At 34.6% G+C, this 25356-nt stretch overlaps 2 protein-coding genes across 5 annotated transcripts; both read right to left on the bottom strand.

Moving 5' to 3' along the window:
• Positions 1-107: 107 nt before the first annotated feature.
• Positions 108-3364, bottom strand: LOC11443876 (elongation factor Tu, mitochondrial). The gene is made up of 12 exons (XM_003594047.4): positions 3123-3364; positions 2654-2729; positions 2487-2579; positions 2268-2342; positions 1964-2068; positions 1788-1878; positions 1474-1679; positions 1255-1338; positions 1111-1176; positions 956-1018; positions 606-846; positions 108-376 (listed from the first exon to the last, which is right to left on the bottom strand). The coding sequence occupies exons 1-12, from the start codon at positions 3260-3262 to the stop codon at positions 306-308; spliced, it is 1311 nt and encodes a 436-aa protein (XP_003594095.2). The 5' UTR covers positions 3263-3364; the 3' UTR covers positions 108-305.
• Positions 3365-18549: 15185 nt separating this feature from the next.
• On the bottom strand, positions 18550-23897 carry LOC11441877 (uncharacterized). 4 transcript variants are annotated; one of them, XM_024776228.2, is made up of 14 exons: positions 23660-23897; positions 23421-23544; positions 22738-22819; positions 22416-22519; positions 22093-22219; positions 21738-21832; positions 21372-21495; positions 20684-20764; positions 20417-20515; positions 20058-20216; positions 19900-19960; positions 19715-19782; positions 19341-19514; positions 18550-19227 (listed from the first exon to the last, which is right to left on the bottom strand). In XM_024776228.2, exons 2-14 carry the CDS (start codon positions 23456-23458, stop codon positions 18775-18777), a joined length of 1665 nt encoding a protein of 554 aa, XP_024631996.1. In that variant the 5' UTR covers positions 23459-23544; positions 23660-23897; the 3' UTR covers positions 18550-18774. The 4 variants fall into 4 exon arrangements, with proteins under 4 accessions (XP_024631996.1, XP_039686249.1, XP_024631995.1 ...); XM_039830315.1 differs by lacking the exon at positions 23421-23544 and having other exon boundaries at positions 23660-23893; XM_024776227.2 differs by lacking the exon at positions 23660-23897 and having other exon boundaries at positions 23421-23638.
• Positions 23898-25356: the final 1459 nt, after the last annotated feature.

Below are 25356 nucleotides of genomic sequence, written 5' to 3'. Positions count from 1 at the left end.
ACTATCAATTTGACATTTTTTGCTTATACTATGATCAAGGCAACAAATGAAATTATTCTAACATCGCACCAAAGAAAATTTGGCATTATTAACTGAATCTAAGAGAATTTAACCCTTATCCAAATATCTAAATCTACTATTATAATTCTCAGACAGATAAAACAAACATATTCAAATGGAACCGACACATCAAGTGTCAAAAATAGTCGAATTATAGATTCCTCTCTGCATGCTGGTCTCAATCCCTATTCGCGACTTAATTACAAATTACTGGACAAAAACTTTGTGGACTCAAGATCACGATTCTAGGAAAGCACTTTGGAGACAACTCCTTGTCCAACTGTCCGGCCTCCTTCTCTAAAAGCAAATTTTTGTCCTGTTAATAATTAAATGATTGTTATATGATTATATTGTGGATTGTGGTCGCACCCAAAAAATGTTGGACATATGACATCAAAATAAATAAAAACTAAAAAAACAAACACAATGCATAGACAGTTCCAACTTTCTCATACGACACCAATTTTAATTTGATTGATAGATGAGATAACGTAGAACTTTTTCCGTAAGCATTCTGTGATCCATCATAGATAATGCTTACTTACCTTGTTCAAGAGGAAAAGGTAACATCAGCTCAAAAGTTGCAGTCACATTATCACCAGGCATAACCATCTTGACATCGTCAGGTAATTGAACCTTTCCGGTAATGTCTGCAGTCTTCAGGTAAAATTGAGGCATATAGTTAGAGAAAAATGCAGTATGACGGCCACCTTCATCTTTTGAGAGGACATAAATTTCTGCTTCAAACTTCTTATATGTTTTCAATGTACCAGGCTTGGCGATAACCTATAATTTTCATCAAAAGAAGGTTTTAAAAAAGGAGAAGGAAAAATTGGTTCATTTTCATAAAATGAAATGGTAAATTGCATTTTGAATCAGAATCAGTTTCACTCACCATTCCCCTCTGCACATCACCACGCTTAAGACCTCGTAGAAGAAGTCCTACATTATCACCACCCTAAAAATGGACACATAATAATTATCCACTAGTCCAAATAGCGAGGAAAAAAAAAAAGTAGAGGATAGTAAAGGTTATATGATTTTACTGACTTCTCCTTTATCCATAGTTTTCTTAAATGTTTCCACACTAGTTACAGTAGTCTTCAAAGGTTCACCCTGCACATAAAAGCCTGATAAATACAAATACATAAACCATAAAGCAAAAAACTATAAGACATTTAATTTTATGTGTACCTGTTTCAATCCTAGTATCTCAACCTCTTCACCAACTTTGATAGTACCTTGTTCAACACGACCAGTGGCAACAGTTCCACGCCCCTTCACATGAACCATAGATAGTGGATGGAACATCAGGAAGTTCACAACATATGTGGAGGAGTAAATACAGAACAGAATGTAGCATGGCATCATGAATGAGAATAATTTTGTTCAAGGTATGATATTTCTACTTACCTGAATAGAGAAAATATCTTCTATTGGCATTAAAAAAGGTTTGTCAAGCTGTCGCACGGGTTCAGAAATGTATTCGTCCACAGCATCCATTAGTTCCAAGATAGCTTTCTTTCCAAGTTCATAATTAGTCCCTTGCAAGGCATGCAGAGCTGAACCTCTCACAATTGGAATCTCATCTCCAGGAAATTTGTAGAAAGTAAGTAGTTCTGCAAAAAAAGTTGTTTGCAAAATGATGCACATACATTAGCAAAAAGTTTTAAATTTTTTTCTTCTCATTCAAATAAAAGTAAGACTACGAGGTGACAAGTTTATACCGCGAAGCTCCATTTCAACAAGTTCAAGTAAATCTGGATCATCAACAACATCTACTTTATTTAGAAAGCAGACCAGTGATGGCACACCAACCTTCAAAGAGAAATTTATGGTCTTATGGTTTTGGTAAGTTTATAAGAACTTGCTCTTACAAATTAACAAAAAATGAACTAGGAACCTGACGAGCAAGGAGTATATGCTCCTTTGTTTGAGGCATTGGGCCATCTGCAGCAGAAACCACAAGAATTCCACCATCCATTTGTGCAGCTCCAGTTATCATGTTCTGTAATTTCACCGTACAAACTAAAAATAAGGACAAGACTCACGAGCATTAATTAAGCACAAATTAAATCGTACAATCTCCAAAGTAATGTAATGCATTATCACTATAGAAGAAAAGATGCATAATTTACAATGCAAAATCAAAACTAATAATCCATCTCAAACTATGGCACTATACGCCTGATCATCAAGGTTGTTACCTTGACATAGTCTGCATGCCCTGGGCAATCAACATGGGCATAATGCCTCTTTTCTGTCTCATACTCAACATGAGCCTGCAAGAACAATCAGCAAGATAAGTCTTATGATAATCTCAAGAGAAAGTTTATGAAATCTCCACTAGGAGATTATTACAAAATGCATGATTTGAGTATGAATTTAAAAAATAATAAAAATAGAGAAAAGGAACCAAGTCTTACTGTAGCAATAGTAATTCCTCTCGCCTTTTCCTCGGGAGCCTTGTCGATGTCATCAAAAGCAATGGCCTTGGCTTTACCTTCACCAGCTAGTACCTGTTCCACAAAATCAATCAAGTATTGTGGAGCACAAAAACCTAAACTGAGTCACACAAATTTAATGCCAAAACCTTTGTAATTGCAGCAGTTAGTGTGGTTTTTCCATGATCCACATGACCAATAGTGCCAACATTAACATGGGGCTTTCTACAAAAGAAAAACAATAGAAAGGAAACAATTTGTCACTTAAATAGCTAGCATCTTCCATACCCTATGATCACCGACGCAAAACAATGAAAACGATACAAACATATTGGCACTTGTAATAATTTAATAAAATTGATCGGATGTAGACCCATGGGTGGAAGCATGGTTTTAAATTGCGGTCCGCATCTGCAACCGCAATTTAAAACCATATGTCAAACACTAAACATGCATTCAATTTAAAGTGTCACTGCTATATAATAAAACATAAATAAAATAAACCTAATTTGTTAATGTGTACGATAATTGCATGCATGCAAGTTATATAAGCATATCAATGACAAGTAACGTAGGTAATAAGAAATGAAGTAAGGGTTTTAATATTATTATTATTACGTCCGTTCGAAGGTGGCCGTGGCCATGGATCTCTGGAGAGAAGCAAGAGAAGATGCATTGTTGTTAATGGAAGAAGTGGCATGAGATATGAAATTGAAAGATAGAAGAAGGGGTTTTCTGAAGAATGCAAGAGAAGCCATTGAAATTGAAACCCTAGAAATGAAAAGAAAAAAAAAATGGAACAAAACAAAGAGAGAGAGATCTAAACAAATCGATGTTTGAGTGAGTGTGTGAGCAGTCCTAGGTTGTTGGTTCCAGATTTGGTTGGTGCTGTGTTTAAGTGACACGTCATGACCTGAATCCTCAAAATCAGGTTAATTATTACTGAGAATGAGATACTATCTTCTCACTCACGTTACACATTCAGCATTCATGTAATTGGATCATTTTGATTTGTTGCGTGAGCCCAAAGAAATTCATTTTAGCTTGTGAACCGACCTGCCTAACTTGCCCCCTTAAAACAATTTGATGGCTGCTAAATAGACCCTTAAAATTGTTCACATTTCTAAAAAAAAAAATTGATCGGGAGGGAGTTACACGGCCGCATCAAAGTTCACATACAAACTAACCTGATTGGAAGTTATGACTTAATGGATTGAGCAATTTGAAGGGTCTATTGAGCAATCATCAACCGATTCAACTTCAGCCAACTACCCCTAGCCAAAAGTACTATATATCTTGCATGTTAATTTGTGTCCGTATGAGGTTAGGATAACAATTTTGATACTTAAAAGTGATAAATAGACGGGAATAAGTGATAAAAAAAAAATTAAAAGTTTTAATTGTGTTGGAAAATAAGACGAACTATTAGGAAGAAAAAAAGAAGAAAGAAAATAAGACGAATCGTAGGAGAAACTGAGTTTGACTCTTGGTAAAAACAATTATTAAACAAATTTTACTCATCGACTCAACAAAACTCTAAATTAATAAGAATAATTTTCTCTATGAACCCGAAGGTTAACACCTAAAAAAGATGTACACGTAAGTTTTATTGCAAACTTACTTTGAAAATAAAAACATACAAACACAATCACTTTATTTCAAAATTAATTATAATCATAAAGATTATTATCGCATTTCCAACAATACACAAGCTTTTTTTTTTCACTTTGATTTTGTCACATTATTTGAAATGTTTGCTAACAACATGCATTTTCCAAGTAAAATGACTAATAATTTACAAGAGGTTTACATATGATTTTAATCTCTACAATTATGAAGTTTTTTGGCTTTATTCCTGTAGGATTTTTTGTTTGGATTTATTCTCTGCAAATTCAAAAATTGGTTGCTTTTAACCCAAAGCATCAGCTTATTGTACTGCGTGATGTGATTTTATTGGGCCACATACGACGTCAAGAACTAAAAGCAACGGTTTTTAAATTTGCATGGTTGAATCTAAACAAAAAATCTTTCAGAGACTATAATCTTCATATATAAACCTTTACAATATTATGAATTATTTGCCAGGTAAAATGTGGCAATATTACATGGAAGGTAAAATGAGGCAAAATTTAACAACTGCATCCTAGAAAGGCCAAGAAAACAACATGCATAAGCCTGAGGCAATAAATTGAGAAATCCATAAACCTTTGCTTGTATGGTTGTAAAAACACAACAATCCTCTCTTACAGTCAAAGAACATTAACTGATCTTTTAAATGATAATTCACTCCTGCTAAACTTAGAAACAAAAATAATGTATATCATCCTATATTGATAAATAAGACTCAACTATTTTCTGTTTGTGACTGTTTCTAAGAAAGTTGAAATCCAATTGATGCTTTAAGCCATTCCTGACATGCCTTCCTGTATGTCAATCTCTGATGAACATTTTGAGCTAGTAGGACAATCACTATGTGAAGTGTCCAATGATGATGGCGATGATGCCGCATTTGACTCAGCTTTCAACGGCTCACAGACATTAATTGCTGAAGCAGTGATTGTGCTGATGAATGCATGCTGTGTTTGACTAAAGAGGATTCTGTATTCTTGGGTATGAAAATCTTGTGTGAAGAAGCATGTGAGTCATCTTTATTGTTTGGAAATCTCGTGAAGAAGCATGTAAGTCATCTTTATCTGCTGTTTCTAACTGCAGATTTTATATTTCAGTTTTTAGAGATTCGATATGTAATAACGTCACATAGTTATTCTTTTTCTCCTATCTTTATATTCTGTTTTAATGTGCATCTGTTTTTAATCTTTAGGTCATTGTCCGTGAAGGACTGAAGTAGTATGACGATTTATTTGTTAGTGCTGAAGTTTCAAAACTTGGTTTATTTATTTGTTTTTGACATCAAAATTTCATACATAACGAGAGAATTACAAAGTGTACTTAACCCACAAATTGGAAAAAAAACATATCCAAAAGATTAAAAGTAAAAACTATGGTAACTAGTCTACAACAGATAAAAAAACCATAACAAAAATGTTGATATGCAGCAAACTTTGAACAAGAAGTGTTTATTGCACAGGAACAATTGAATACGAAGCATTTAAACACAAAAGTTTAAACAAGTTAATGTTTTAGTAGCTCACTAGTTTAAACAAGAGGGTTTAAATAAAAAAATCCATATTCTGCCTACAAGCTACTTACTCGATCCATATTCTACTTCATCCGTGCTTTATGTATTCTCAAGCTACTTCTCAAGGAAACAACATTATAGTATTGTACTTACTGTCAAATGCACAAATTTTGAAGTGTTCTCTACTACTTTGAAATATACTAACCAAAGATGTGACAGAAGCAATATTGTTAGATTGATTCCGCAATGAAAACATGCAGAGCATAGAAAAAGAGGCAAGACAACAAATAAAACCCATAGATTGGCAACATAACACACAGCTTTGTAACAAAATAGTTGAATAGAATACACGAGACTCTAATCCATATCATACCATGCTCTCCAAATTTAGCAAACAAGAATAAAACGCATGGTCCCGAAAAAATTCAAACATATGAATCTCCTAAACAGTAAAAGAAGCTAAACAAATCAAGAACGATAGTATGTCAAATACAAAAAAATAAATACTATCTTAAACATACTAGAAAGATTTCTCTTGGATTGTGAGTTCTTGTTAAAGTGCATTCATGCATTGCCATCAAATTTTAAATCCGGTCTCATGGCAAAACTTATGCTTCACAGATTCTTCACCACCTTTTGTATTCTCCACCATCCTTTTTTTGCAAAACCCAACATCTATAACTTCTATTCTTGAGTAGACTTGGTTCTGGTTTCAAATGAAAAAATTAACATCAATAAGAGTATGAACTTGCCCACAATCTCAGACAAAAAGACCAGTTTCATTTTATCAAAAAAGTAAAACATCAAGTAATCGAGAAAATAGGAAGCCAATCCTTTTATGTTAGAATCTTTAAAATCAAGACGCACGTATTGCACAAACGGAAAACCGAATCAATTACCAATAAAAAGGAAAATAGGAACCAAAAAGGTTAGTGAGACAAGTACCGTCTGGTCAGCTCTTTAAGAAAAAAGCTAAAGCTGTTTGGTTTCTTTATTTTTTGTTAGTTCTAAAGTTATTTTTGAGTTAAAAGCTGTTTGGCAAAATATTGTACAAAACTTTGAATTTATTATTTTTTGGTGGTGTCTGGGGTTCGAACCCGGGACCTTGCATATATTTATGCATTGTCTATAAATAAAAAAACTTTGAATTCATTATGAATTAACATAATAAATAAAAAAATGTCTAAAATATTTTTTGAAGAGAAAAAATGTTTAAAATATAAAAGATATATTTTTACCAATACTATATTTACTCAATGACGTTTATTTTGTGTAACATGAATACAAATTTGTATCATCATATAAACGACTTGTTAAATATTTGAATAGGAGAAATAATTTAAGGAGGCTCAAATAATAACATAAATAATATCAAAGTAGTTTGGAAAATTAAAAACAATAATCATCTTTTTTTTATTTAAAAAAAGACATAAATCATTACAAACTCAAACATTTCTACTCTCCATCAACGCAACTCCTATTTGATTTCTAACTTTATTCATGTAGCCTCCATCTTGCACTCTTTCTGGATTATATGAACTGATTTCTTCATTTATATTGCTTTCTTCGTCATGCTCAATCATATATTCAGAGATAACATCACATTTATTAAACTCTTCATCTTCAACTCCACACATTCGAATAAAGTTGTGGAGTGCTGTTGTTGCAACTATGATCTTTTGTTGTTTGATTAGTGAAAATGGTCGCATATCACATAAGATATGCCACCTTTTTTTCCAAACTTCAATTGTTCTTTCAATGACATTTCTCAATGAAGAATGTGCATGGTTGAACACTTCATGGATACCTTCTGCTTGACTACCATCTCTAAAATCAGGAACGTGATATCTTTCACCTTTGTATGGTGAAAGGTACCCTTTCATGTTTGGATATCTAGGATCAACCAAATAATATTTTCCTAAAAAATATATAATTTATTGTTAGTTTATGTGTAAACTTAAATTTAAAGATACACGTGTTTTGAAATTTATTATAAAATGAAATTATGCGTACCTTCAGAAGGATGTGGGAACACACTTTTCATTTCTTCAATCACAGATGAAAGAATACGAGTGTCATGTGCAGTACCGGGCCAACCAACAACAACAAAAGTGAATAACATGTCTAAGTTGCACACTAACATGACATTTTGTGTTGGAAATCATTTTCTACCAATATAACGAATTTGATCTTTAGTAGGAACAATGGCTGGAATATGTGTTCCATCTATTGCACCAATGCACCCTTCAAAATGAGGCCAATACCTACGATCATTTTTTATCTTAGAGGGAGTTTCTGCGAAGTTAAAATCCGGAGGCCTTACAATTTCCTTTGCTAATAAACATAAACTTTCCAAAACTTCCCCAAACTTTCTACTCACAGTCTCTCCTGATTTTCCGAATTTATTCTGAACATTTCGATTAGTTTCACTATGTGCGCAAGTCCAAAGGAACATAACAAGTGCCTCCAATGATGTCATTTCTTTAGATGGATGTAACCATCTTTTACTCACCAATAAATTTTCAAGTTTCAATATGGCATGAGATTCCATCCTAAACATGTTATAACTTTCACCCCTAGTGTTAAGAGTTTCTCGAACCCAAGTCCATCCACGAGAATAAAGAAATCTATTACCTTGCTTTATTAAGTACTTCATGTGATAATCATAAGCGATTGCTGCTGCAGCATAGCATATCTTATAAAACCCGCATTTTTTTTTTTTTACTTTTCTCTAATGCTTATTGATTTGATTAGAAGGCATCTGTAAGATAATTTTATAACAAGAAAAGACATGTGAATATGTAATCATTGAATTAGTTCAAATGCATAAACATAAATCTCAATGCAAAATTCTCAGCCAAATGCTCAATAACAAATACCAAATAAGAAAGGATAATATAGAATATAGAATTTAATTGAATCTTAACTAAAAGCAAATAGAAAATAAAAAGTTGAATCTAAACTTAAAATTAGATAGTTTTTATTGTCACTCATATTTGTCTCATTGATACTTGTATAGAATCCAGTCTACCAAAGCATCCATAGAATCTTTTAAGGACATCAGTAAGATTCTATTATCTTCATCTTTAAGCATCACCAAAGTATAACTAAATTGTCGATTATTCAAATGTCCTTCCTCCTTCGCACTTTTCAATATTGTAACACAATCAGGAATTGAATATTGTCCAAGAACATTAGATGTTGCTGCAATTTCGGCCTTCTCAATTTCATTATGACATTCTGATGCTTGAACTAATCGCTCAAATGTGTTTCTCATAGTTGTTGCAGTCCCAACCTTGGTCTTACCCTTTGTAACTTTCTCACCCATATCTGGTGAAACCTTTCTTTTCTTTCTTGATTTGTTACTTTCCATAGGGATAATATCATCCTCTTCTGATTCAATAAGTTCTAGTGACACATCACCAAAGCATAACTAAATTGTCGATTATTCAAATGTCCTTCCTCCTTCGCACTTTTCAATATTGTAACACAATCAGGAATTGAATATTGTCCAAGAACATTAGATGTTGCTGCAATTTCGGCCTTCTCAATTTCATTATGACATTCTGATGCTTGAACTAATCGCTCAAATGTGTTTCTCATAGTTGTTGCAGTCCCAACCTTGGTCTTACCCTTTGTAACTTTCTCACCCATATCTGGTGAAACCTTTTTTTTCTTTCTTGATTTGTTACTTTCCATAGGGATAATATCATCCTCTTCTGATTCAATAAGTTCTAGTGACACATCATCAATAGCATTTTTTCCACTAGATTCATGTGGCATCCCTAAAGCTGGTGTCCGTTGGCATTGACTTGTTGTCACAATCTCTCCAAATATAAATTTCAATTCCTCACGAAATTTCAATCCTTGACTTTGAAATTTTGCATATTTCACATTCTCCTGCATTGCCAATAAAGGAGATTTAGACAAACCCTTCTTTTACTCAATGTTCACCAAATAAAATTAAAATATTCATAATACTCACCTTAATTTTTGCGTCCCACCAAGCAGGATCAGCATCAATATTTCCTATTTCGGTATTCCATCCTAGCCCTATTTCTTTACCAATTAATTGTTTCCAGGTAGTCCAATATGTTCTCAAATTATCCATTCTATTTTTCAATTGTTTTTTAGTATAGTTTTTACTAGCATTTTTATTGAATTCGTCACGTATTTCTTCCCATTTCTTATTCTTAAAAGCAATTCTCGGTTTCCCACATTTTCGAATCTCATCCATACAAATGTCAAGTAATACTTTGGTATAAAATGGGTTGTTCCACTTTGCTTTTTCTAAATTTTCAGATTTAGAAGAAATATTTTCTTTGGTAGTCATAGCTGCATTTATATATAGATAATAGAGTAAGCGGATTAAAAAATAAAACATGCATGGAACAATCTAATTATTATACAATACAATAATATACATCTAATAGGTATCAACTATGAGCAATTGAAAAAAGAATGTTATAAAATAAATAGTTAAATTAACAAAACAATGAAAAGAAAGAACCTGATTGATTTTGGCAAGAGGATATTTGCAAGGTGCCTCAGTGAAAAGAATTGTGGAGCTGCAGAATATATCTATAATATGTATATGAGTGTATATATAATGAGAATAATTGATTTTTTTTTCTTCCAATTATACTCTATAACAAATTTTGTTATAAGAATATCATATTTTTAGTGTTGGTCAAAAAGATAAGAATTTATATTATATAATATTATATTTGTTACATTGCTGGTGTCATTGAAAAAGATATCTTTAGTTTTTTTAATAAGAAAAAGATATGCATAGTTTGTTACCATACAAATGTGTAAATTATATATAAGTATAATTTTTTTAGGCAACTACACTTGTACTTTTAATTAAAATCAAAATTTTATAAAAATGATTATACGCATTACACAACACTAACAAAAATTATACGCATTAGCATAACAAAAAAAAAACAGAAAGATGAACATAAAGTATTACTCTAAACGCTAACATATGTGTGTATTTCCATGGTTGAAGAAAGGGAATAAAAATATTCGGTGTCATTCATTGACAGCGTGAATACAAATATTTGCGAGGTTGTGATGATCAAAATATATTGAAATTAATATATAAGTGATAAAAAGATAATAAAATTCCTTAAAAAAATAGATAATAAACTTAAATGGAACCTCATTAAAAAATTAAATGGACCGGTTAAATAAAATAAAATAAAATAAAATGGAAGAAAAAACATATTGAAAAAATAAAACAAAAGGTTGCCGGCGGGAGTTGAAGGGAGGTGCTTGTGAAATAAATTAGGGAGAAATAGTTTTTTGAAGTAGCATTCAATAACTTTTGGTTAAAGCTCATTCCATTCAATTTTATGCATTCTAAAAAAAGTACTTTTTTTCGAAGATACTTTATTGATATTGTGTTTGGCCTAACTTCTCCTTAAAAACGTAGAAAAACTGAAGAAAAAAAAAAGTCGGGGCAAACAGTAACTAAAACTTATCAACTAATTAATATTTTATCAAACATGTATAACAAAACAGATGCAAATGAGTTAAACAATATTATCAACATATTGTCACACATGTAAATGGAGACCGAGGGAAGCAAAAATCAAACCAGAAAAATATTGTTTTAACAAGTTGAATACACATTTACCTTAATCAATGTCGAATATCAACCTTTGCCGATGGTGCATTTTGAAGCAAAAAGTCCACTACTTCCTTGGGTACTATGGAATCCGATGAACCCGTCTCTATCTTCAGTGATTTCAAGTTATACAAGGAAGGGAACTCAAGGTTCAATAAATCCGGAACTGAGGAGAGATGCTAATCAATGATAGACAACCTTGAATCAGGATCAACTTAAGGTAAATCAATTTTTTATATAAATTGGAACTAAAAAGCAAGTATTTTACATAGAAAAGTTGTATTAAAAAGTAAAAACTGAAATTTCAACCAGAAGGGATCAGAACTTTAAAGCGATGCTGCTGAAATTTTCTCAAAAGAAACATTTTGTAAAATACCTTAAGAGTGTGTTTGGATGGGGAAATGTTTTGAGAGAATGTAATGTTTTGAAGGAATTTAAATACCTTGAGGTAAATTTCATTGTTTGGATAATAGTTTGAAGAATTTTCAAAATGATGGAAATTTATGAAGTATTTTGTTCAAGTTAAATGTAGAAAATTTCAAATGACACCTAAAAATTAAGAATTTCAAAATTCTTCATTGTCATATTTTTTTCAAATTTTACATTTTGGTCCTCAAACTTACCAAAATTTTCAATTTGACCCCAATAAATTTATAAAAAATTGCAAATTGACCCCTCAAATTTTCCAAAAATTATAATTTGGCCCCTCAAAAAATTTGAAATTTACTAATTGACCCCTAATTTCATTTTTCAAATTTGGCCCCAAAAATGATGACAATAAATTTTTTTTATTACTCCATCCAAACAATAATATTTAAGAATGAAAGCAATTTAATTGAATCATTTGAATTCTTCAAAATTTCTTAAATACTCCATCCAAACACACTCTTAGAACCAAAGGAGTATCTAAACAAACCATCAATGATTCAATATTAGCAAGCTCAATCAGCCAGCTGAATAGAACCAAAGGAGTATCCGCCAAATTCAGCTCCCTTCTTCCATGAATGATGATATTTACATGTTTGATGGAAGGGAGATTGCACGTGCTCCCACACAATTTCTGAAGAGAAGCACCACAATAAACAACAAAATTAGAAAGACTTGGAGTGGATAATTCAAATTTGAAACCAACACAAAGATTTAGTATTGTTAAATAGGTGAGTGTGGCACTTGATATGGAAAGTTTTTGTTCATTACTAACAATACAACTTTCAAGGACCAAACTAATTAATTTGTTTAATGCTAATAAGTAGTTAGTAATTAGTTTCCTACTTTCCTGCCAAGTCACATTAGTGGAATAGGTCATTAATTAGTTTCCTACTTTCCTGCCAGTAACGTTAGTGGAATAGGTTGGTAGTTCCACTCCTTATTATTAGCATTCAGTTTCTCAATTCTTTGCTGTATATATTCGTGTAATTGTTTACCACATTAATCAATGAATTATCAATTTAAGTCCATTCTCTATATGGTATCCAGAGCTTTAGGTTGAATTTTTTTTTTTCAACCACATTCACTCCCATGGCTGGCAATATCCCCAACCTACTGGCCCTAGCCAATTCATCATCTTCCCAGATCAATTTTCAACTTCCTCCAATCAAAATCACTCTTGACAATGAAAATCACTGTCTTTGGAGCACCACTGTCATCTCTGCTCTCGAAACCTTTGATCTTGAGCCTCATTTGCTGGCACCAAATCCACCGCCACAGACTCGCTCCATTGCTTCTGACGATGGAAATATCACCCAAGAACCCAACCCTGACTATCTCGCCTGGAAGCGTCGCGATAAGTTGGTTCTGCTGTGGTTAAAATCAACTCTCTCCGAGAGGGCACTCGCCATCGTTGCTCGTAGCACCAGCTCCCACATGGCCTGGACAGCACTCGACAAAACTTTCCAGGCACAGACTCGTGCTCAGCGGATGTCCCTGAAATTGCAATTACAATCCCTACCTAAGGGGTCTCTCTCTATCATGGAGTACATCGAGCGAAAACGCTCAATTGCTGACTCCCTCGCTGCAAACCTGCACCCTGTTTCCGATGAGGACCTAATCGGTCACATCCTCTCTGGGCTAGATAGCTCTTACGGCGCCTTCGCCACTGCATTCATGATCCACTGTGATGATGCTTCTGTTGACGATCTCGTGGGCAAATTGCTTCAGGAGGAAGCACGACTCGCTCAAGAACTGGCTCGCCAATCCACAATCGCTCCCCTGGCTCCTTCATCTCCAGCACCAATCTCTTCTGCCCACGTCGCCAGTCGGCAATCTGGCCGTTCATACAATACCAACAATTACGGTGGCGCCTATTCTCGCGGTGATTCCCGGAACGACTCCAGAGGTGACACTCGTACAGCAAACGGTGGTGAGTTCCGCCGTCGCCGTCCCCAGTGCCAATTATGTGGGCGTCCAGGTCACGAGGCTGTGGATTGTTGGCAACGTGATAATCAGATTGATTTTCCCTCACGCAAGCCCAACCCACGCAATACATCAAAGCAGGCTCATTATGCTTCTCAGGCTCCGTCTTCAAGTGCCATCGATCCTTCTTGGTATTTCGACACCGGTGCCACTGATCATGCTTCTCCAGATTTTCAGAAGCTGACCATCTCTGATGACTACAAAGGCAATGACAAGCTGCAAGTGGGCAATGGTAACCTTTTATCTATTTCTCACATTGGCAATTCTACTTTACATAATTTGCGCTTGCCTAATGTTCTCATTGTTCCTAAACTCACAAAAAGCCTTCTCAGTGTATCCAAATTTACAAAGGATAATCAGGTTTATATAGAATTTTGGCCTTCTCATTGCCTTGTCAAAACTTTTCAGGGTCAAACCATTCTTCGAGGGGGCATTAACAACGGCCTCTACTGCATTAACTCCATCCAAAATAAAGCTCGACCAACCCTGGCTCTCACCGGCGTCCGTACGTCTGTCCACGGCTGGCACCAGCGGCTTGCTCATCCTCATGAACCTCTCTTGCGTCGTCTTATTTCCTCTTTTAATTTACCAATTTCTTCAAATAAATTTCCCAATGTCTGTGACTCTTGTCAACTTGGAAAGAGTCATCGATTTCCTTTAGCATCATCGCATATTGCGTCGTCTACTCCTTTTGAACTGATTTACTCTGATGTATGGGGTCCATCTCCCAAATTTTCAATCAATGGAAATCGGTATTTCGTTTTGTTTATTGATGATTGCACCAAATATGTGTGGATTTATTTTCTATCGCACAAATCACAGGTTTTCACTACTTTTGTGCAATTTCGTACTATGATTGAAACACAATTTAATGCAAAAATCAAACATCTTCAATCCGATTGGGGGGGTGAATTTCGAAATGTCTCTATTTTTTTAAAACAACACGGTATTTCTCACCGTATTTCATGTCCATACACGCAAGAGCAAAACGGGGCGGTTGAACGACGCAATCGTATTATCATTGAAAAAGGCCTCACTCTTTTGGCTCAATCATCTTTACCTCACGAATTTTGGGAACATGCTTTCAAAACTGCAACTTATCTCCACAATAGAACCATTACTCCCACCTTACACTACCATTCTCCATATCAACAATTATATCACAAAGATCCAAATTATGGTTTTCTAAAAACTTTTGGATGTCTTTGTTATCCTTTTCTTCGTCCATATAACAACCACAAAATTGATTTTCGTTCTCTTCCATGTGTGTTTATTGGTTACAGTACTTCTCACAAAGGATATCTTTGTTTTCATAAACCTACTGAGCGTATATATATTGCAAGGCATGTTGTTTTTAATGAGAGTATATTCCCATATTCTATTTCTTCACATAATTCGGCGCCTATCTTATCTACTCCTACTTCTCCAGAATTAGATTCTAATTTGTTAGAGCAAGCTGCTGAGCTGTACACACCTTCGGCCACATTCCAACCTGCACCTACAATTCAGCCTACCATTCAGCCCTCACTCACAATTCATCCCACTTCTCATTCATCACCTCATTTCCCTTCTCCGCCGGCCCCACAACAACATCACCCATTTGTTCCTTCACACTACAGACCAGCCGAATCTTCCACTCACCCCATGACCACACGCGCCCAAACCGGCAAACTCAAACCAAAAATCCTAGCTGCCACTCTTAAACCTGAACCTGATCCTCGTACATACAAACAAGCCCTCAAACATAAACATTGGCAAGATGCCATGACTGTAGAATATAATGCCCTTGTGAAAAATGGTACTTGGTCTCTTGTTCCTTGTCCTACTAATGTTAATGTTGTGGGTTGTAAGTGGATTTACAGGACAAAGCGCAAATCCGACGGGAGTATCGAGCGTCACAAGGCTCGTTTGGTGGCACAAGGTTTTAGTCAGCAAGCAGGTAAAGACTTCTTTGAGACGTTCAGCCCAGTGGTTAAGCCAACAACTATTCGACTTGTCTTGTCCATTGCCTTATCCAACCAATGGTGTCTTCGGCAATTGGACATCAACAATGCATTCTTGAATGGTGAGCTCTCTGAGGTTGTCTATATGCGTCAACCAAAGGGTTTTGAGGATTCTCATCATCCTAATCATGTCTGTCAATTGCGGAAGGCTCTTTACGGGCTCAAACAAGCACCCAGAGCTTGGTTTACCAAGCTTAAGCATTATCTTATCACGCAGGGCTTTCGGGCTTGTCAATCCGACACGTCCCTATTTGTTCATCATTCTGCTGCTGCTACCATCTACATCCTTGTATATGTAGACGATCTGATCATTACCGGCACGGATTCAAGTTTGATTGATAACTTCATCATTAACCTTAACAAGGTGTTTGCTTTAAAGGATCAGGGAGAATTGCATTATTTCCTCGGTCTTCAAATCACACGCACCAGTTCTGGGGTACAACTCACTCAAGAAGGTTATGTTAGAGATATTCTGGAGTCCACCAACATGTCTGCTGCTGCTCCTATAACAACACCTGCTGACCCACATCATCGTCTAGTCAAAGCGGGTGAACCATTCGATGATCCAGCCTTATACAGACGCACAGTCGGTTCTCTCCAGTACGCCACAATCACCCGACCTGATATTACGTATGCGGTGAATCGCGTTTGTCAATTTATGCACTCACCGACACTTGATCATTGGCGTGCTGTCAAAAGAATACTTCGCTATCTTGCTGGAACTCTGTCACACTCTCTCCACTTCAGTCCAACTCAAGCAACTTCTTTTTTAGCATATTCCGACGCCGGTTGGATCTCGGATTCCGACGACAGCCGCTCTCAGTTTGGATATGCAATCTTCCATGGATCTAATCTCATCAGCTGGACTTCCCGCAAACAGAAAGTTGTTGCTCGCTCAAGCACTGAGGCGGAATATCGATCCCTGGCATACACCGCCGCCGAACTGCTTTGGCTCAATCTTCTTGCTTCTGAGCTTCATGTGCCTATTACTGGTCCTCCGTTGCTTCTCTGCGACAATGTTGGTGCAATTTTCTTGACCAAGAACCCAGTTATCAGCACACGGTCCAAGCATATTGCGCTAGATTTTCACTTCATTCGTGACCAGGTTGATTCCGGTACTCTGAAAATTGGTCACGTATCATCCGTTGATCAGCTAGCCGATATATTCACCAAACCACTTTCCAAAGATAGAGTTTCTTTTCTTCGTTCCAAGCTTCGAGTTCTTCAGAATCATCAGCTTGCTGGGGGGTAATAAGTAGTTAGTAATTAGTTTCCTACTTTCCTGCCAAGTCACATTAGTGGAATAGGTCATTAATTAGTTTCCTACTTTCCTGCCAGTAACGTTAGTGGAATAGGTTGGTAGTTCCACTCCTTATTATTAGCATTCAGTTTCTCAATTCTTTGCTGTATATATTCGTGTAATTGTTTACCACATTAATCAATGAATTATCAATTTAAGTCCATTCTCTATAAATGCCGAAAAGGGGTTGGCACAACCATCGTTGCTAACACAGAAGGTAAACTTGTGAAGTTACAGGTCTGTAATTGCTGGAAAATTAAGAGAATTAGGAAATAATGCCCCCGTTCCAGGAGAAAGTTGAAGAGATGTTAAAGTATGTTTCAAAATTTGTAATCGCTGGACATTATGTGAAAAAGCATGTTTCAAAATTCTTTTGAGTATGAGAGAGGACTCATGGTACCATGACGGGTGTGCAATGCGATTGTGTCATTGCGATGAGTCAAAATGTTAGAGACAAATTTGGTGAAATCCTTGCGATACCTAAAGTGTAGAGAATTTAATTTAAGAATGGAAAGAGATTTCCAGAGATTCTTTCAAGTTGTGGAGAGTATACAAGTTTGTACTGCTTCTTTTGGGTCCAAAAAGGAGAGTATGTGAAGAAGAACAGACTCGGGTAAATCGCTGAGTCTGTCTTGTTTATGGTTATGCCTTCTTCTCTTCATATTGGTTATCTCAAAGTGATGTTGGATTGAAACTCTTGGTTACGCTTCATCTGTTTTTGAATAAATTTAGAGTTAAACGTCATTTTTTACCAGTAATAAACTTTTACATTTCCCAAATTAAACACACCAATTAATACGCAGGACTTTTCCTTTTTCCTATACCACTTTCAATCTAGTAAATGACACAAAACTTGGTTACTGCCTAAAATCCCATTAAGACCATTCACCTTCCTCTACGAATTCCAACAAGTTAAATTGTTCAGAGTTCAAACTCCCTTTTTGTTTTTCCCCTTGAATTACCAATTCCACTACTACTCTTGCATTTACTACCAAAGTATTGATCAATTGACATATTAACCAATCTACTACTCCACAGTTCACATGCAGTCCCATTCATGGTGTTAGAAATTCAACATTCAAAATTATTTTCTATTTATAATGTTTTTTCGTTGTACTGGTCAAGACCAATTTCTGGACTTATACGTCTCTTAACAAGATACACAGCTTAATTTCTGGACTTATTCAAGGCCACGCATGACAATAAGGATTAAAAGCAACAATATTTGATTGAATTTGTAGGATTGAATCTAAACAAAAAAACTTAGAGACTAAAACAAACAAAAAAAATCACTATAATTGCAGCGACTAAAATCTTCCCAATAATTATGAATAGGCAATATTATTTACATGGAAGAGGAGGGTTGGGTAGCTCAAATGGTTTGATTTGAGCTAAGGAATAAGGAGTTCGAGATCTTGGGTTAAAACCCGGATGAAGGAGTAAATATTAGTCTAATTACTAACATATACATACATGGAAGGAAAAATGAGGCAAAATTTAACAAATGCATCCGAGAAAAGCTAAAAAAACATCATGCATGAACATAAGCCTGAGGCAATAAATTGAGAAATCCATAAACCTTTGTTGTATGAGTGTAAAATCACAACAATCCTCTCTTACAGTCAAAGAACATTAACTGATCTGTAAAATAATAATTCACACCTGCTAAACTTACACACAAAAACTCGTTTCTTTTGTCAAGCATTTTACAAACTACAAACTTTTTCCTATATAGTGACAAAAACAATGTATAACCTCCTATATCGATAAATAAGACTTAACTATTTTAGCTGTTTGTGACTGTTTCTAAGAAAGTTGAAATCCCATCGACGCATTAAGCCATTCATGACATGCCCTGCTGGATTCCTAGTGACAGTTAACGTGGCTTTTGTTTTATGTGATATGTCAATCTCTGATGAACATTTTGAGCTAGCAGAACTATCACTATGTGAAGAACATGTATTGCCGGATGAAGTGTCCAGTGACGATGGTGATGAGGCTGCATTTGACTCAGCTTTCGATGGCTCACAGACATTAAATGCTGCATTAGTGATTTTTGCTGCTGAATGCGCACTGTGTTTGACTAAAGACGATTCTGTCTCCATAGGTTTGGAAATCTCGTGTGAAGAAGCATGTGAGTCATCTTTATCCGATGGTTCTAACAGCGATTGTTCTACCTGCAGATATTGTATTTCGGGTTCTTTTAGAGATTCTATCAATGCTTCCATCAACATCTGAATATAATATGGAGAAGAGAATAAAAACAACAATTCATCTTTTATTGTATAATAATATCATGCATTCAAAACTTCAAACTATGTGTATGATAGCCAACAAGTAGACTTACTCTTTGTTCTTCCTCTGCATTAGATGGAATGCCGGTAAGGTCATCAAGATGATATTCCACATACTGATCATCATCCAACGTGGCAGGAACGCGAGGATCATATAGATTACCATTTGATAGTTCAAAGCTAAGCATTGTTGACGATGATGAGGAAAAATCATCACATTTCTCTTCCTGTTGAACAAGAATATCATTCAAAATTAGTGAAATCTAGTTCCTAAGTTTGATCTCCTAACCTACTCCCTTCATATCATGCCTTTGATTAAACTTATTATTTATAAATTTACTATTTCACTAATAATAGTTTTTACTAACTCAATGGCCTGTTTGCATGCTATTATTCTGAAATTAGTTAAGAGCAAATAAATACAAACCTCCATCCTGCTCATTGGTCTTTTTAAATGGACTTGCTTAACGGCGTCCACGGTACTTCTCGATGGTTCTGCAACCACCAAAGAAACAATTAAGAGATTTCCACAAATAAGGTCACTATATGCAGATCCTCATGGATAAAAAATGCTGACAAAACAGTTGACGACACTAGGTATTTGAGCAATACCTTTGTTTTCAGATGACGGTTCATTTTCATAGCCTAATTCATGCACAGATCGCCAAATGTCCTGAGTATAAACACTAGGCTTCAAAATAATGTTGTGGAATGGAATTTTGTATTTTGACTAAAATGGAACTGAAGAGCTGCATGAATGGTGAATTTACCTTACCAAAGTAATCATTAGTAAAGTCAAAAAAAGATTCCCCGAGCTCATCCTCTGGAGGTTGAAGAACATTGTTAAAAAAGATGTTTATGGAATCAAAATAAAACTGAGGACGTGGCGAGTTGTGGTCTCCGTCAAATTTTATTATGTTTCTATCTCCCTACAAGCATAAACAGCCACAAAATAAAAAGCAGATGAAGCCGTATGAAAGCAGAAATCATGCTCTAAAGTAGCCGAGATTCACCATAAAGACTTGTTATTTTAAATCAGTTTATCAGTTAAATATACACCACCAAAAAATAGTTTATCAGTTAAATATGAAAAATAAAAGGAATAAATAGCTCTTAGAGACATATATACCTTGTAAGCCTCGAGTATGCGATCTGAGTGTTGAGGACGTATGAAATCATCATCAATGCCATGCCCTAGTAGAGCAGGAACATAGCAAGATTTGGCTGCCTGCAATGCAAACAAATAATGAATGAATACATGAAGGTTTTAAACGTGTGAAAGCCAACATACAGATTTATTCCTTCTCAACATGGATTTTATGCATCAAAATTCTTGAAATTTTTCTTTTTCATTAAACTAACTTCTATAGGAAAAAAATCAAAAGGAAAAAGTAACCTTAATGGTGTTCAAGTCCGTTATATCAAATTTTGCCTTCTTCTGGATTGTTCTCCGCATGTATTGAATTGCATACTTCACCTGTAACGTGGGAAATAAAATTACGGAGCAATAGTTCCATGTGTTCATGGTCTTCAACAAAAATTTAAGCAATTGTGCTTAATTTCTTGTGCATATTATTCATTTAATGATAAATAGGGAGATCATAGGGAAATGAAGATAAACTCTAATAAGATAAACAAGGTCTGTAAAATCAGATGACAGCCAAGTGTTTAAGGTTTTTAAAAAATGCATAATGCCTAAACATATTTATATGTTGCTTGCAAACTACAGATATTCACCAGATCCTAGCATAAATTTGTAATTATTTCTCGAGTGTAGCCTGCAGCATATCGCACAATAACTATATATTTTAAAATAAATAAATATCAAAGAAATGCTATAAAAATTTCCAGCCGGAATGAATAGGGACGTTCATTAGTATTATAACAAAACCTCCTTTCAATCAAACTTTCTGGTCATAATAAGTGTAATAGATCCATTAATAGGCCTGACGGGCAAAGATAGTTTCATTGACGCCATTGTAAAGATGCATTAAAATATTCAATGAGAAGATATATTAAAATTTATATAGAGATGCATTTAATGAAGGTATTCACATTTACATCCAAAACTAGAGTGCACTTACAGTGAATTTGGGCAGACGGAATCTGTATGTATCTACAAGTTCCATCATCAAATCAACCAAATCAGAGAAGGGACTGTCTAAAACCATCCCTGCAATTGAAGGATCCTCAGCACCATACATAAGGCTGCAAGGAACAACATCATCATCAGCAAGAACTAAAGCCATATGCATTTTAAATTGATTTTAAGATTCAAAAGCGCGTGAGTAGTACACTGCTGATGAGAAGAATGAGTTTATTTGTTGGGAATGGTCAGAAGGGTTTAAAATCACACATGAAAATGAGATTGTTTACACAACAAAAACAAGCAAGCATACATGATGGATAACTTGATTAGTCCATTGAAAAAGTGAATAACGAAAACTAACCTAGTCACAGCGCCCATTGAGCGTCCCCATAAGCCAATGAGGGATACATTTTCATCTGTCCGCAGATAGTTAACCACAGCCCTAAGGTCGTCTTTCTGAAAACAGCAAAGAATGTTAAACGAATTTCGTAATAAAAAACGGCAAAGAATGCAAACTCCCAGCAGAGTACAAACTCAAACATTTCTTTTCTACTGTGATATAAGCAATTTCTAAAAATAAGGATTACATTTCTTTTCTACTGTGACATGATGAGTTTTATTCTGTCAATGTAGTATTCCTGTTAATATGTTATCAAGATTAATATGGGCCACTTGGTAACGGTATTCTTTCAAACATTCGCTGAGCAGGTACTTACTTCATTCCAACCAAGAGTGACATGTTCCCCTCCTGAAATTCCAGATCCTGAGAAATCCAAAGCAAAAACTGTAATATTTGAAGGAAGTAAAACCATAGCAGCTTCACTGGCATCTACCCTGCATCCACTGTCAAAAACATTGCACAAAGTAAGCACAACCTTATAAAACTGTAATCAATGAAGCATCAACAAACAAGTGGATATTTTACAACAAAGAAATGTATCTCAAATAAAATTCAGAAATGTACAATAGAACTCGTTGAAGCGTCAACTTGTATGCTGACCAGAAAAGAAAAGAAAAAGGCATATTGTCCGAGAGTCACCTGTTTCCGTGGCAGTATATCACGCACGGTAGCGGCTTTCCATCAGGACTGACTATAGGCATGTAATGACTGCATTGAAGAACATCACCACGGTCGTTTTTTATCTGCAAAATATTAAATATTACATGACAGCCTGATTATTCACTTCATCAACAAGAACTCTCCAATTACATTGAAATATAGAACTAGAGCATCACATACATGAGTATATTGTTGACACTTTAGTTATTAACTATGAAATAAGACATTTTTCTTGAAGCATTTCCATTGATCCAATTCTTTTAATGACATAATTATAAATTTATTGTTTAACCATGCATACCTCGACATCCTTCCGTTGAAACCATTTCCCTTTCAGCATGAACTCATTATCCAATAGATCACTTTTTGGATCATATTCAGCTCTGCATGCCATAACAGTAACAATCATATTATCACAAAAGTGAGAATTGTAGATAACAGAAGTCGATGCTAGTTCATCTTATGTTTGACTATAAGTGGAAGAAATTTGCTGTGCATATAAGTTTTTATAATCTCAGATTCACAGTACTATGAAAAGTAAGAGTTAGATAACAGAAAGTAAAAGTTTTAGAGGTACTGAAAAATAGATCTAAAATTTCAAACTAAACAAAGTTAACACAATGTAATAGCACACTCCACCAAAACAAAGATAGTTTCATAATTCATATGGTGATGCAAAGGAAGTGAAAACATTGATTATACAGCTATACAGCCTATAGCAAATAAAAAGAATAGTGTGATTCATAATTATAAACCAAGATTCAATTGTGCCCAGTTGAATTGAAGTTTACAAAAAGACTAAAAACCAAAACTTTATAATCCATCAAATTCAAACTGAACTAGAAGAAGCATAAGCAGAAACCCATCTGAGAATTTAAAGAGAAAAACAGGAAATATGAACACCCAACACAATAAAAAAAAAAATAAAAAAAAATGTTGAAAAAGTTACACCTCCATTAGAGCAAGATGATATGAAATCAATACCTTGGTGGACGAATGATGAACTTAACAAGTTGTTCCATGTTTTGAAATAATCAAAGATGATAAATTTCAGGTGTTGAAGACTTTAAGCAAATGTTTATCAATGTGATGTCATAATGTATTTGCACTTGTTACAAGGTAAAGAGAAATTAGGAGAGAGAAATTCCAAGTGACAACTGGGAGACAAAAAAGAAGAATTAAAGAATAGAAAACAGAAAGAAAAAGGGAATGGACCAACCAACCTCTTATTGTCTTCTGTTTCCTTCCAATTACTATGTTTATGTTTCTTTTCTTTTGTTGGAAAAAACAATCAAACAAAATCAAAATAAAACATTAAAATGTTGTTGTTTTTGTCAACCTGGCTGCCACTGCCACAAACCAAAATTCCAAGCAAGTACAGATTGTGTTTAACCTACTTGGTGGCATACCTATGCTAGCTGGTGACTGAATGGAAGGTTTCATTAATTTTAGTTTCAAATTCAACAATGTGCATTGCAATGGTATTTCAAATTATTCAGACTAATCATTACTCGTGCAATCCAGCATATGGAAATTCTATCTCTCACTCTTTTTGAATTTTTTTATACTAAGACTCATATAGTCATATTCAATGATAGCTAGCAACAGTGAACAATTATAGTTGGGTCCTACTACGTACTTTGAAAATTTATTTGTCAACTTAGGAAATATCGACTTAATACCAAAGAGTTTGCACTGATTAATACACTTTTGTACTTATAGGTTTTGTTGATTAAATCACGGGACTAAAAAAGTTGATGACAATCCTCTCAAAAAATAAATTTGATGATAATATTAAAAATATATATAATTGATATTGATTTATAAGTTTATATTTCATTTGTAAATTTGATGACAACAAAGTGTTTATTTTTTGTTTTTCAAAGAATAAGTGCTTGATTATTTGTTGCATGAGTATCATGGATCGGTTAAATGTACCGCTGTTTCATTTTTTAGGGCATGTACCATTATTTTATGTTATTTAATGGCTCCATGCTACAAAGCATTCCTCGATTTTTCTATTTTGTTTCAAATTATATAATTTGAATCATGTCAATATAAAAGTCTTGTCCAACCTCCTTTTCTCCCTTCTTCAGTTACATATTTTGTCACAAAATACTCTCAACCCCCACCCCACCCCATTCAAAATATGAACCTTGCTACATTATGTAATTTTTTTTTATGTCAAGTTGTACAAGTACAACGCTTTTAAGACCTTTCACAACACTAAACAAAAGGTTAGTTCACATTTTTTCAAACATATGGTTGTTTATTTGGTTTTTTTTTGTGCAGGTTATTTTTTTAGCGATCATTATTCTAACACACAACACACACATGTTATACTCTTTAAGGAAATACGTTGAGTTTCGAAGAAAATTGACGATTTGAAGACAAACACTCATCCGGTTATACATGAAATGCCAAAGTTTAAAGATTTGAACGGCGGATTCCGAAGTTGGGTTTTGGATTTATGAGTCTCTAATTTGGGTTTTATGTATCTCCACATGAGTCTTTGACTTGTCATTGAGTAATTCATTTTCTTTGAATCTCGACTTCTTTCCTCAGCGACTAATGCGAATGTGACGTGTGTTGTAATAATTATTGTTCATCTAAATAGAATATATAAATATAAAAAAAAAGGCAACCTGGTGCACTAAAACTCTCGCATACGCAGTGTCCGAGAAGGGATCTCACCATTTTTTGTGTATTGTACGCAGCCTTACCCTGTATTTTACACAAGAGACTGTTTCCAAGACTTGAACCCATGACCTTTCAGTCACATGACAACAACTTTACCAGTTGTGCCAAAGTTACCCCTCTATAGAGAATATATAAATATAAAGGATAAAAATTGTAACATGGCTATTAAAGAAACCCTAGATATGAGTTAGACTTTTATTTGAAAAGACATAAATTGGGT

This window comes from Medicago truncatula, chromosome 2 (assembly GCF_003473485.1).
Source record: "Medicago truncatula cultivar Jemalong A17 chromosome 2, MtrunA17r5.0-ANR, whole genome shotgun sequence".
Lineage (NCBI taxonomy): Eukaryota > Viridiplantae > Streptophyta > Magnoliopsida > Fabales > Fabaceae > Medicago > Medicago truncatula.
This window is presented reverse-complemented; position numbering and strand designations above follow the sequence as displayed.

Bases quoted from the DNA above. Each gene is read 5' to 3' on its own strand.
- LOC11443876 (XM_003594047.4), bottom strand. From the start codon at position 3,262: ATGGCTTCTCTTGCATTCTTCAGAAAACCCCTTCTTCTATCTTTCAAT. The intron at 2,730-3,122 runs GTAATAATAATA...TTTCTTTTGTAG, and splicing joins ACGGCCACCTTCGAACGGAC to AAAGCCCCATGTTAATGTTG. The intron at 1,019-1,110 runs GTCAGTAAAATC...GTCCATTTTTAG, and splicing joins AAACTATGGATAAAGGAGAA to GGTGGTGATAATGTAGGACT.
- LOC11441877 (XM_024776228.2), bottom strand. From the start codon at position 23,458: ATGGAACAACTTGTTAAGTTCATCATTCGTCCACCAAG. The intron at 22,220-22,415 runs GTGACTCTCGGA...TGTTTTTGACAG, and splicing joins ATATACTGCCACGGAAACAG to TGGATGCAGGGTAGATGCCA. The intron at 20,516-20,683 runs GTTACTTTTTCC...TTTGCATTGCAG, and splicing joins CGGACTTGAACACCATTAAG to GCAGCCAAATCTTGCTATGT.